Genomic DNA, 11823 nt, shown 5'->3' on the forward strand with positions numbered 1-11823 from the left:
GACACCGGGAGCACCGCGGGTACCGGGGGCTCCGGTGGTACCGGGAGAACCGGGGCTACCGGGGCACCGGCCCCGCACCATGATCTGCGGCAAGAAGCGCCGTCCCGCCGCCGAGCAGCCCCGCGCCCCGTCGGACGGCTCCGGTGGCCCCCGCCGGCCCGGTAGAGCCTTGAAGAAAATGGGTGAGTCCCGGGGCCGGTCCCGCCGGGGCGGGGGGGGGGGAACCCGGTGGGGCGGGCGGGGGGAAACCCGGCAGAAAACCGAGGGGGGCTGTGCCAGTGGCGAAGGGGGTGAGGGGGGGATCCGTGGCTGGGACAGTCCTCGAAGTGGATGGGGACCCCCGTGGCAGGGAGGGTCCCCATGGCCAGGAGGGTGCCCGCGGTGGGAGGGGTCTCCCATGGCCAGGAGGGTCCCCATGGCAGGGAAGGGTCCCCATGGCCAGGAGGGTGCCCGCCGTGGGAGGGGTCCCCCAGAGCAGGGGAGAGTCCCCATGACAGGGAGGGGTCCCCAGGTTAACCCCAGAATAGCTACATATTGCCCCGGATGTTGGGGGTGGCAGGGTCAGGAGTGGCCACACCACAGGTGACATGAGCCCTCGCGCTTGGGGCATTTATTGTCCCCAAGGCTCAGCTCCAGCCCCCCGGGACCCTCACCTAACCCCCTGCCTCAGTTTCCCCACATGACGGTGCTGCTGTTGGCCCCGGTCCCCGCTGACCTTGGGGCAGAGCTGCCCGTGGGGTGTGGGCAGGAGGAGTGGGTGCCCAGGAAGGTCAGGGTGCGCTTGACGGAGTGGCCGGGCCCAATCCTGCGTGGGAGCAGTGGGTAGGGCAGGAGCTGGCCCGGTGCCATGGAGGTTGGGCTTTGCTCCCGCTGCTGCGCTGGCCCGTGCGGGGCTTTGGGCGTGCAGCTGCCCGGAACTGCACAGCTCTGTGTGTCCCTGTGTCCATGTGTCGGTCTGTCCTTGTGTCCCTGTGTCCATGCATCCGTGGGGCTGTGCACCCATATGCTCGGGCATCTGTATGTCCATGTGTCCTCACATCAGCGCATCCGTGCATCCGTCTGTCCCTGCGTCTCTGTGCCTGTACATCCCTGCGTATCCATGCGACCGTGTGTCTCTGCATCTTTGCGTGTATATGTCCATGCATCCATCGGTCCTTGCATCCATGTGTCTGTGCATCCAGGCCCACCTGCATCCCTGTGTCCGTGCATCCGTGTGCCTCCGAGTCGGTGCATCCCTATGTCCGTGCAGCTGTATGTCCATGCGTCCATACACTTGTGCATCCATGTGCCTGTGCATCCTTGCATCAGTGCATCCTTGCATCAGTGCATCCATCCATATACACAACCATGTGTCCATGTATCCATACGTCCCTGTATCTGTATATCCATGCACCCATGTGTCTATGCATTGGTGCATCCACATGTCCATGCATCCATCTGTCCTTGCATCCATATGTCCATGCATCCTTGTGCCTGTGCATCGACGCATCCATAGGTCCATGTGTCTGTGTGGCCATGCATCCATATGCTTGTGCATCCATGCATCCGTATGCCCGTGTGTCCATGTATCCTTGCATCAGTGCATCCCTGCATCCATATATCCATGTATCCATACATCTCTGCATCCGTCTATCCATGTATCATACATCTTTGAATCTGTCTATCCATGTATCTATACATCCCTGCATCTGTATATCCATGTATCTATACATCCTTGTGTCCATACATCCACGTACCCATACATCCCAGTGCTTGTGCATCCCTGTGTCCGTACCCACCCTCTGAAGGTGCCCTCGATTCCCTGCTTGGCCCCAAACCCGCCATTTCCTGGCCCAGGAGCAGCGTCTCCGGCCGGAGTCGGGACACGGGCGCTGGGGCTGTTCATAAGGAGCCATTGCCAAAAAAAAAAGGGAGGAAATAACTGACTTTTGGAGAATAGATGGAAAAGTCCCAGCCCGGCCGTGAGCCCACGTGCCCCCTGAGGCCGCCCTGTCATCGTTCCTGGCCTGACCTCGCTGCCAGCACCGTCCCGGCGCTCCCCAGGCGGGATTTGGGCGGCTTTGCTGGGATTTAGCAGCCGGGCTCTGCCATGCGAGCTGGGCTCTGCCGCGTTGCCGTGCCCTGACCCCCGGCCGGCTGCGCCGTGCCCGAGGGGCCTGACGGCAGCAGCTTGGCCTGGCTGTCCTCTCCTTCTGCCCTGCCCTGTCCCATCCCATCCCATCCCATCCCATCCCATCCTGTCCCGTCCCATCCCGTCCAGTCCCATCTGCCCTGTCCCATCGCATCTGTCCCATCATGTCTCATCCTGCCCTGTCCCATCCCGTCTGTCCTGTCATGTCCCATCCTGTCCTGTTCCATTCTATCTGTTCTGTTTCATCCCATCTGTCCCATCATGTCCCATCCTGCCCTGTCTGCCATGTCCTGTCCTGTCCCATCCCATGGTATCCCATCTAGTCCCGTCTCATCCCATCAGATCTGTCCTGTCCCATCCCATCCTGTCCTGTCATGTTTGTCCCATCCACTATGTCCCATCACATCCTGTCTGTCCTACTCTGTCCTGTCCCATCTCATCCCATGCCACTGCCCTCTCCTGTCCATCCCATCCTGTCCTGTCCATCCCTCTATCTTGTCCCATGCCAATGCCATCCCATCCCATCCCATCATGTCTGTCCTGTCCCTATCTGTCCTGTCTATCCCATGCCATCCCATGCCATCCCATCCCATCCCATGGGATGTGCAGGACTGTACACATGCAGATGTACATACGGATGTGCACCGAGCCCTTCCCGCTCCCACCCAGTATCCCCTCAGAGCCTCCAGTACCTCCCAATGGCGCCCAGCACCCCCATAGCTGCCCAGGGTGCCCACGGACTGGTCCCCGCAGGCCTGACGGAGGACGAGGACATCCAACGGATGCTGCAGGGCTCCCTGCTCCGGAAGATCAAGTCCCGAGGGGTTCCCAGGGAGCGGCTCTTCCGTCTGCAGGAGGATGGGGCGACCGTCTGCTTCGAGGGGGGCTTCAGGCGCGCTCGCTCCCAGCAGAGCTGTGAGTGCCGGCACTGGGGACCGTCCCCTGGGGGCTTGGGGACCCTGGGCCACGTCCTGCCCAGCCTTGAGCTGCAGCGAGGGGGCGAGACCTGGGCAGTGCCCCGAACCTGCCCGTGGGGACCTGGGTGTGAGCTGGGACCAGACCCACACCCAGGACCTAGACCCCTAGCTAGGACCTGAGATCCTCACCCAGACCCCCACCCAGGGCCCAGACCTCACCCCAGGACCCGGATCCCAACCCAGGACCCAGATCCCAACCCAGGACCCAGATCCCAATCCAGGACCCAGGTCCCAATCCAGGATCTAGCCCACAGCCTGAGACCCAGACCCCCACCCAGAACCTGAACCTCAACCCAAGACCCAGACCCCCACCCAGGACCTGGACCCCAACCCACTGCACCCAGTGCTTCCCAGGCCAAGCCCCCAGAGCCCACACCCTCCCTGTCACCCTCCGGACCAGCACGAGGTCCCATCTCCATCCTGGCCACACTCTGTCTCCGCTCCCCGGCGTCACCCGCCTCTTTCCACCCTCTCGTCTGGGACGGGTGCCCAGATCCGGCACCGCTGCGAGACAGCCCCATCCCCCCACCCCCGGCATCCCCGTCCCCGCAGGGGACAGCGGCCACCGCTCCCATCTCGCCTGGGATTAGTGGGCTGAGCCTGGCTGCAGCATCAACAGGAGCCGAGTCCCGGTCCCTTGGGGTGCCCCTGGGGACACGTAGGGTGTCCATCAGCAGCCAGGATGGACACTCATGGGTGAGGGAAACGCCCAGGGGCCACCTCCGTCCCTGGGGTGGCCCCATCACCACGCGTGTCCCCACAGTCTCGGTGATGCACATCGAGGGGGTGCGCGAGGGACACCAGTCGGAGGGTCTACGCAAGTACGGTGCCGCCTTCCCCGAGCAGCGCTGCTTCACCCTTGTCTTCAAGGGCAAGCGCAAGAACCTCGACCTGGCCGCCCAGGATGAGAAGGACGCCCGTCATTGGGTGCACGGGCTCAGCAAGCTGATGGGGCGCCTCCAAGCCATGAGTCAACCAGAGAAGCTCGACCAGTATCCTTTGTTGGAGCTCTGGGGGCTCGGGGACAGGTTGGGGATGACCATGGAGGTGACGTCGGGTGGTTTCCTTACCTCGGCGTAGCTGGATCCATGGGGTCCTGCAGCGAGCAGACAGGAACAAGGACAACAAGATGTCCTTCCGGGAGGTGAAGAGCATGCTGAGGATGATCAACATCGACATGGATGACGGCTACGCCTACAAGCTCTTTAAGGTACCCATCCTGTGCTCCATCACCCGCTGTGCCCCGCTGCTGTCACCGGGAAGGAGTGCCAGCTCCTTCTCTGCCTTCCCGAGCGCAGAGAACTGTCAAACTCATCACACCCAAAGCCACCCACCATCACCAACAGTTGGGTCCACCACCAATGGTTGGGTCCCATCGTGAGCAGGAGCTCATGATGGGGTGGGGTGAACTGTCCCCCCCATTGCTCTGTGGGTCCCCAAGGTGTGACATTTTTGTCCCCATGGGCATCTCCCAGGGTTCCTTTCCACCTGGGGAAACTGAGGCACGGCGCTCTGCTCTGCTCCATCTCAGACTGGAGGATCAGAGGGGACATGCCACTGTACCCCCTTAGGCACCACCCAACCCCGAGCCCTCATGCCAGTAGCCGAGCCCCCCCAAACTCATCACAACGCTGCCAACCGCAAGGGACAGGCAGGACGAGGCAGGGGGTGGCCGTGGGCAGGGGACGGTCCCCAAGGTTGGGCTGTGGTCCCATCAGGAGTGCGACCGTTCGGGCGACGAGCGGCTGGAGGGCTGGGAAGTGGAGGAGTTTTGCCGACGGCTGCTGCGGCGGCCAGAGCTGGAGGAGCTTTTTGGGCATTACTCGGGCGAGGACTGTGTCCTGTCGGCCGAGGAGCTGCGGGATTTCCTCCGGGACCAGGGCGAGGACGCCAGCCTGAGCCAGGCCCGCGCCGTCATCCGCACCTACGAGCTCAACGAGAAGGGTAGGGCTGAGGGCAGCCAGCTTGGGCGGTGGTGGGATGGTGGGATGGTGGGATGGGCACTGCCGGAGCCAAGGGAGTTCATGGATGATGTGGGGATGGGGCTCTGCTTGGTGGTGTCACACCCCAAGCTGGTATGGGGTCCTCCAAGGCTCAGGTGAGTGCCCTCGTGTCCCCTCCCCAGGGTGGCACTGGGTGCCAGCAGTCCAATATGTGGCCTTGCTGGTCTCTGGTGGATGTGGCACTGTGGGGACAGGGGACGTGAAGGTGGGGATGGACAGCAGGTGGACCTCCATGTCTCCTGGGCGATGTGGTGCCAGCCCTAGCATGAATGCAACACTACTGGGGGACTTCCATGTCCCTTGGGTCCCACCACACCAGGTCCAGGGTGAACACGGCACTAGGAGGACAGGGGACATCATGGTGGGGATGAAAGACCTCCACGTCTCTTGGGTATCACAGTAGTACCCCTAGGGTAGACGTGGCACTAGCAGGATGGGGGACATCAAGGTGGAGCTGGGACACCAAGGGGACCTCCGCATCTCCGGGGTGCCACAGTGCCAGGTCTGGGGTGAACATGGCACTATGAGGACAGAGGACGGCAAGGTGGGGACAGGGAACCTCCACATCTCATGGGTGCCACCATGCCAGGTCCAGGGTGAACGTGGCACTAGCAGGACGAGCGCCATCAGGATGGAGATGGGACATTCAAGGGAACTTACACGTGCCCTGGGTGCTGCAGTGCCAGGTCTGGGGTGAACAAGGAGCTGCTGGGAGACAGGGGACATCCAGGTGGGGACAGCCCCCGGGGTACCACCGCGCCAGCGACGTGCCAGTCCTCTGCAGCACCCCGCCGCTGTGTCCCGCAGCCAGGCAGCAGGACCTGATGATGCTGGATGGCTTCATGATGTACCTCCTCTCAGCCGCTGGTGACATCCTCAACCAGGAGCACACCAAGGTGCACCAGGACATGAGCCAGCCCCTGTGCCACTACTTCATCTCCTCCTCCCACAACACCTACCTGACCCACAACCAGATCGGTGGCACCAGCAGCACCGAAGCCTACGTCAGGTGGGTGCCCCTGCTCAGATGCTCCGTGCCCGGATGGTCCCTGTGGTTCGAGGGTGCCAGGGCGGTGCAGGGACTCACCCGGTGCCGGGGCGGCGGCAGGGCGCTGATGGCTGGATGCCGTTGCGTGGAGCTGGACTGTTGGGAGGGCTCCGACGGGGAACCCATCGTCTACCACGGCCACACGCTCACCTCCAAAATCCTCTTCCGTGATGTCATCGAGAGCATTCGTGACTACGCCTTCAAGGTGAGCCGGGTGCCCACAGCCCTGGGACGGGTGCTGGGTGCCGGGTGCTGAGCGCTGCCCGTCCCCGTCCCAGCAATCGCCCTACCCCGTCATCCTGTCCCTGGAAAACCACTGTGGGCTGGAGCAGCAGGCCACCATGGCCCGGCACATGAAGGCCATCCTGGGGGACATGCTGCTGACACGGCCGCTGGAGGGGCAGGACTCCCACGACCTCCCGTCCCCGGAGGTAAGGCCACCCGCCTGCCCACCGTGGTGTCCCCATGTCCCCTCCGAGCCCTGAGCTCGGCCCTTCCTCCCGCAGCAGCTGAAGGGGAAGGTCCTGGTTAAGGGCAAGAAGCTGCCAGAGCCACGGCATGAGCCCCAGGATGGCACCTCCCTTCCGGACCCTGAGGAGGAGGAAGAGGAGGAGGAGGAAGAGGAGGAGAAGCTGCAGGAGAGAAGCAGCCGGCGGGTAAGGGGGTCTCCCAGGGCTGTGGTGCCAGGAGATGATGGCATCCCAGTGATGCTGGGGGACCATGGTGTCCTGGTGGTCCTGGAGGACGATGGTGTCCTGGTGGTGCTGGAGGACCATGGTGTCCTGGTGGTGCTGGGGGACTATGGCGTCCTGATGGTCCTGGAGGACCATGGCATCTCAGTGGTGCCACAGGACTGCTGGGCATGGGGCAGGTGAGCATTGCCAGCATCCCCCGATGCAGCCCTGCTCTCTCCTCTTCCAGTCTCAGTCGCTGCAGGAGATCAAACCTCTGCAGGTGAGTCGTGTGGTGGAGCTGGGTGGGCTGACAGGTCGGGTACCGTGGGGGTGGTGAGAGGCTGTCACTGGGCAGCAGAGGGGACTCCTCGGCTGTGTCTCCCTCTTCCCCCATTGGGCTGGGTGCTCCATTTCTGGGGTCTCCATCACCTCGGGGTCTCCATCACCTCAGGGTCTCCATTGCCTTAGGAACGCCATGACTTTGGGTCTCCATCAAATTGGGGTCTCCATCACTTCTAGGGTGACTCCTCAGAGTCTCCATTGCCTTGGCGGGGGGTGGTTCTCCATTGCGTCAGTTCTCAATCACCTCAAGTTCTCCATCACCTTGGGGTCCCTAATGTCTTGGGCTGTCCATCACCTTGGGTTCTCCATGACCTCAGGGTCTCAACCTGTTTGGGTTCTCCATCATCTCAGGGTCCATCATTCCATTGCCTGAGGTTCTCCACCACTTTGGGGTCTCCATCACCTTAGAGTCTCCATTGCCTCAGGTTCTGCATCGCTTTGGGGTCTCCATGGCCTCAGGGGTCCCAGCACTAGCAGGGTAGGGGAGGTCTGTAGACCCTCAGGCAGGTAGGTGACCATCAGAGCCAGGGTGGCCCTGACACCACAGCAGCTCCCGCAGGCCAAGGACGCGTCACAGGTGGCCCCGGAGCTGTCAGCCGTGGTGGTGTACTGCCAGGCTGTGCCCTTCCCTGGCCTGACCCACGCCCTGCGCCACCCCCGGCCCTGCGAGATGTCCTCCTTCAGCGAGAGGAAGGCTCGGAAGCTCATCAAGGAGGCGGGTGAGTGCGATGGGATGGGGATGGGGATGGGGATGGGGACAGAGCGGCTCCATGCTCCTGACCTCACCGAGGTGCAGGATGGGGCTGAGATAGATGGGCTCTGTCACTGGGGTGGCTCCATGGGTGGTGGTCGAGGGCACGCTGGCCTCGGTCAGGCTGCTCTGGTCTGGTGGGACTGGGGTCTGGTGTCAGGGGTGAGGGTCACAGGTCCAGGATCAGGGTCTGGTGTAGGGTCAGGGTTTGGGATGTGCCATCTGGGTCCAGGGTCACGTCTGGGGTCCAGGACTGGGCTTAAGATCTGGGCCAAGGTCCAAGGACTGAGGTCTGGGGTCAAGGTCTGGGGTTTGGGTTCAGGGTCAGGATCTCAGGTCAGGGTCTGGGGACCAGGGTCCAGATCTGGGGTCAGGGTCTGGGGTCCACGATCAGGATCTGGGGTCTGGGTCTAGGAACCAGGGTCAAGGTCTGGGGTCAGGGTTGGGGTCTGGGGTCCAGCACCAGGATTAAGACCTGGGTAAGGTCCAGGATCTGGGGTTTGGGTTTGGAGTCTGAGGTCCAGGGTCAGGGTCTGGGAACCAGGGTCAAGGTCCAAGGTCGGGGTCTAAAGTCAAGGTGTGGGGTCAAGGTCAGGATCCAGGGTCAGGGTCCAAAGTCCAGGGCTCGGATTAAGATCTGAGTCAGCCTCCAGGGGCTGAGGTCTGGGGTCAGGGTCTGGGGTCAGGGGTCCAAGGTCAAGGTCTAGAGTCAAGGTCCAGGGTCGGGGTCTGAACCCCAGGGTCTGGGTCATGTTTCAGGCTCTGGGTCCACCCAGCCAGGCAGGCTCCGTCCACGTCCCCGGGCACATGGGTGCAGGCAGGACACTGTCACCCGCTGGCACAGCACCCATGGGTGCAGCGGCCCCGCTCAGCCGTTCCCCCCGTAGGCTCGGCACTGGTCCGCTACAACGCCCGGCAGCTCAGCCGCGTCTACCCGCTGGGGCTGAAGATGAACTCCTCCAACTACAACCCCCAGGAGATGTGGAACGCCGGCTGCCAGCTGGGTGAGGGCCCCCGGGGGGCACCCCATGACCTGGCACCATTCCCCGGAGCCATCACCCACCCTGACGCCCCGTCACCCTGTCCCCACAGTGGCCCTCAACTTCCAGACGCCGGGCTACGAGATGGACCTGAACACCGGGCGCTTCTTGGGCAACGGGGGCTGTGGCTACGTGCTGAAGCCCCCCTGCCTGCGCAGCCCCCCCGGGGAGGGGTCCCACCACCTGGCGCTGCACGTCAGGGTGAGGCAACCCCACTCCCCCCAGCCCCATGCCTGCGTGGGTGCCACTGGTATCGCTGCTGGGTGACACTCATGACATTCCCATGACTGGAGGGTGCCACCTGTAGCCCTTTGCTTAGGTGACACCAACCCCACATCCAGCCAAGTGCCACCCATGTCCCTTCTCGGTGATGTCAACCTCATGTCCAGTCAGGTGCCACCCACATCCCATCTGGGTGGCATCAACCCCACGTCCAGCCAGGTGTCACCCATGTCCTTTCTGGGTAATGCCAGCCCCACGTCCAGCCAGGTGCCACCTATGTCCTTTCCAGGTGATGCCAACCCCACGTCCAGCCAGGTGCCACTGGCACACCTTCTCCCGGGTGCCACCAACCTCTCTTCTCCTGGGGACACTGACCCTGTCCTCACATATGTTTGGGTACCATCCATGTCCCTACTCCTGGGTGACACTGAAGCCATCCCTGTGCCTGGCCAAGTGCCACCCATGTCCCTTCTCCTGGGTGACACCAACCTTGTCCCCAAACCCTGCTAGTATCAGCTACGTCCCTTCTCCGAGGTGGCACCAACCACCTCCCTCCTCCCCAGTCTGTCCCCACACCCAGCCACGTGCCACCCATGTCCCTTCTCCCGGGCTCCGCCACCCCGCGGTGCCCCGTGCCACCGGCTCCCACCACCCCGTGTCCCCAGGTGATCACGGCGCAGCAGCTGCCCAAGCTGAACCAGGAGAAGGGGAGCTCCATCGTGGACCCCTTCGTGCGGGTGGAGATCCACGGCGTCCCGGGCGACTGCAGCAAGCAGCAGACCCACCACAAGCTCAACAACGGTGAGCACTCGTCGGGCACCACGGCCTGGGCACCACTGACACCCCAGGGCACCCAGATCCCCGAGGCACCCGGTCCCCAGGGGCACCCAGGGGCACACTGATCCCTAATTCCCAGGGACACCCCAGGGCACCCTGACACCCAGGGGGTGGCAGAGTCCTCGGGCACCCAATACCCCAGGGCACCCGCTGCCCCCTGCACCTCAGCTGAGCCACTGCCCAGGACATCCCAGTCCTTCCAGTGCACCCCAGACCCTCAGTGCCCTGTCCCCAGCACAGCCTGACCCGCACCAGTAGCAGGGCCCCAGCATGTCCCAGTTCTCCCCAGTGCTGCTCCCTCCGGCGTACCCAGCCCAGTACCAGTGTGACTCCGTTCTCCCAGTACAGCCCTTCACGGCAACCAGTCTGACTCTGTTAAACCAGTATACCCCATCTTGACCCAGTATGACCCCCATTCCCCCAGTGTAGCCCAGCCTGGCCCCAGTATAACCCCTGTTTCCCCAGTGTAGCCCAGCCCAGCCCCAGTATAACCCCTGTTTCCCCAGTGTAGCCCAGCCCAGCCCCAGTATAACCCCTGTTTCCCCAGTGTAGCCCAGCCCAGCCCCAGTAAGATCCCTGTTTCCCCAGTACAGCCCAGTCCTGCCCCAGTATGACCGCCATTCCTCCAATATACTCCAGTCTGGCCCCAGTATCACCCCCACTCTCCCAGTAAGACCCTGCCCAGCCCCAGTATGACCTCCATTCTCCCAGTATAGCCCAGCCTGGCCTCAGTATGACCCCCATTCCCCCAGTACACCCCAACCCAGCCCCAGTATGACCCCCACTCCCCGAGTCCCACACACCCCAGTGCCCCTAAGCCAGTGCAGGGGCATGTGCAACGGTGGGTCAAGCCAGTCCCCGTGTCCCACGGTGCCCGTGGTGGCCGTGCCCGCCCGCTGCTGTAGGCTTCAACCCGCGCTGGGAGGAGACGCTGAGCTTCCAGCTGCGGGCACCCGAGCTGGCCCTGGTGCGCTTCGTGGTGGAGGACTATGACAGCACGTCCTCCAACGACTTCGTGGGGCAGTTCACCCTGCCCCTGGCCAGCATGAGGGAAGGTGGGTGGGTGCCCCCCGCCCTGGGGACGGGGACGGTCCCCTCGCCACCCGCTCAGCCCCCGTCTCTGTCCCCAGGGTATCGCCACATCCACCTGCTCTCCAAGGACGGGGCGTCCCTGTCCCCCGCCACGCTCTTCGTCCATGTGCGATGCAAGAGCCTGTGAGGTCCCCGGGGGAGGGACGTCGTGTCCCCGTGTCGGGGACACCACGGTCCCCCATGGGGTGGGCACCCTCCTGTGCCAGAGTCACCCCGCTCCCTGGGTGGGGACAGCCTGGGGACACCGCTCGCCCGGCCGCAGTGACAGCAGGGCTAGTCGGGGGACCCTCTCCGTGTCTTGTAGTGCCACCCCATCTGCCAGCCTCTGTGCCCCGCTCTTCCCCTCCCTGGTGGGACCCGAGGGGACAGGGATGCTGTGACAACCAGGACGGGGTGGTCGGGCCACCGAAAGCCCAGTGCAGCCCCGGGGGGGTGAGATGGGTGACAGCAACCCCCAAATGTCACCACTGCCACCGGCCACGCTGGATCCCAGCCCCACCTGGGGCTGCAGGGACGGTGCCATCACCACGAGGTCCCCGAGGGGACCCTGCCACCACGCCCTGCATCGTGCCCACAGCGTGAAGGCTTCGCTCGGCTGGGGCCGCGTCCCCAGCCCCTGCTCCAGCACCGGCAACGGTCACAGATTTACACCCCCGTGTCGAGCCAGTCAAATAAAGGTTTTATTTTAACAGAGCCTGTCCCAGTG

At 63.6% G+C, this 11823-nt stretch overlaps 1 protein-coding gene across 1 annotated transcript; it reads left to right on the forward strand.

The window, feature by feature from the left end:
- The first annotated feature begins 79 nt into the window (after window positions 1-79).
- Window positions 80-11244, forward strand: PLCD3 (phospholipase C delta 3). Its single transcript, XM_086626518.1, has 16 exons — window positions 80-182; window positions 2885-3046; window positions 3872-4100; window positions 4189-4318; window positions 4827-5052; window positions 5919-6120; window positions 6220-6364; window positions 6438-6590; window positions 6666-6815; window positions 7081-7113; window positions 7735-7894; window positions 8814-8930; window positions 9019-9167; window positions 9854-9989; window positions 10931-11080; window positions 11156-11244. Exons 1-16 carry the CDS (start codon window positions 80-82, stop codon window positions 11242-11244), a joined length of 2334 nt encoding a protein of 777 aa, XP_086482644.1.
- Window positions 11245-11823: the final 579 nt, after the last annotated feature.

Source organism: Tauraco erythrolophus, chromosome 25 (assembly GCF_009769465.1).
Source record: "Tauraco erythrolophus isolate bTauEry1 chromosome 25, bTauEry1.pri, whole genome shotgun sequence".
Lineage (NCBI taxonomy): Eukaryota > Metazoa > Chordata > Aves > Musophagiformes > Musophagidae > Tauraco > Tauraco erythrolophus.

What these genes read in the sequence shown, in the direction of transcription:
- PLCD3 (XM_086626518.1), top strand. Translation starts at nt 80, where the DNA reads ATGATCTGCGGCAAGAAGCGCCGTCCCGCCGCCGAGCAGCCCCGCGCC. An exon ending in GAAGCTCATCAAGGAGGCGG is followed by an intron (nt 7,895 to 8,813) that starts GTGAGTGCGATG and finishes TTCCCCCCGTAG; the next exon opens with GCTCGGCACTGGTCCGCTAC. An exon ending in CCACCACAAGCTCAACAACG is followed by an intron (nt 9,990 to 10,930) that starts GTGAGCACTCGT and finishes CCGCTGCTGTAG; the next exon opens with GCTTCAACCCGCGCTGGGAG.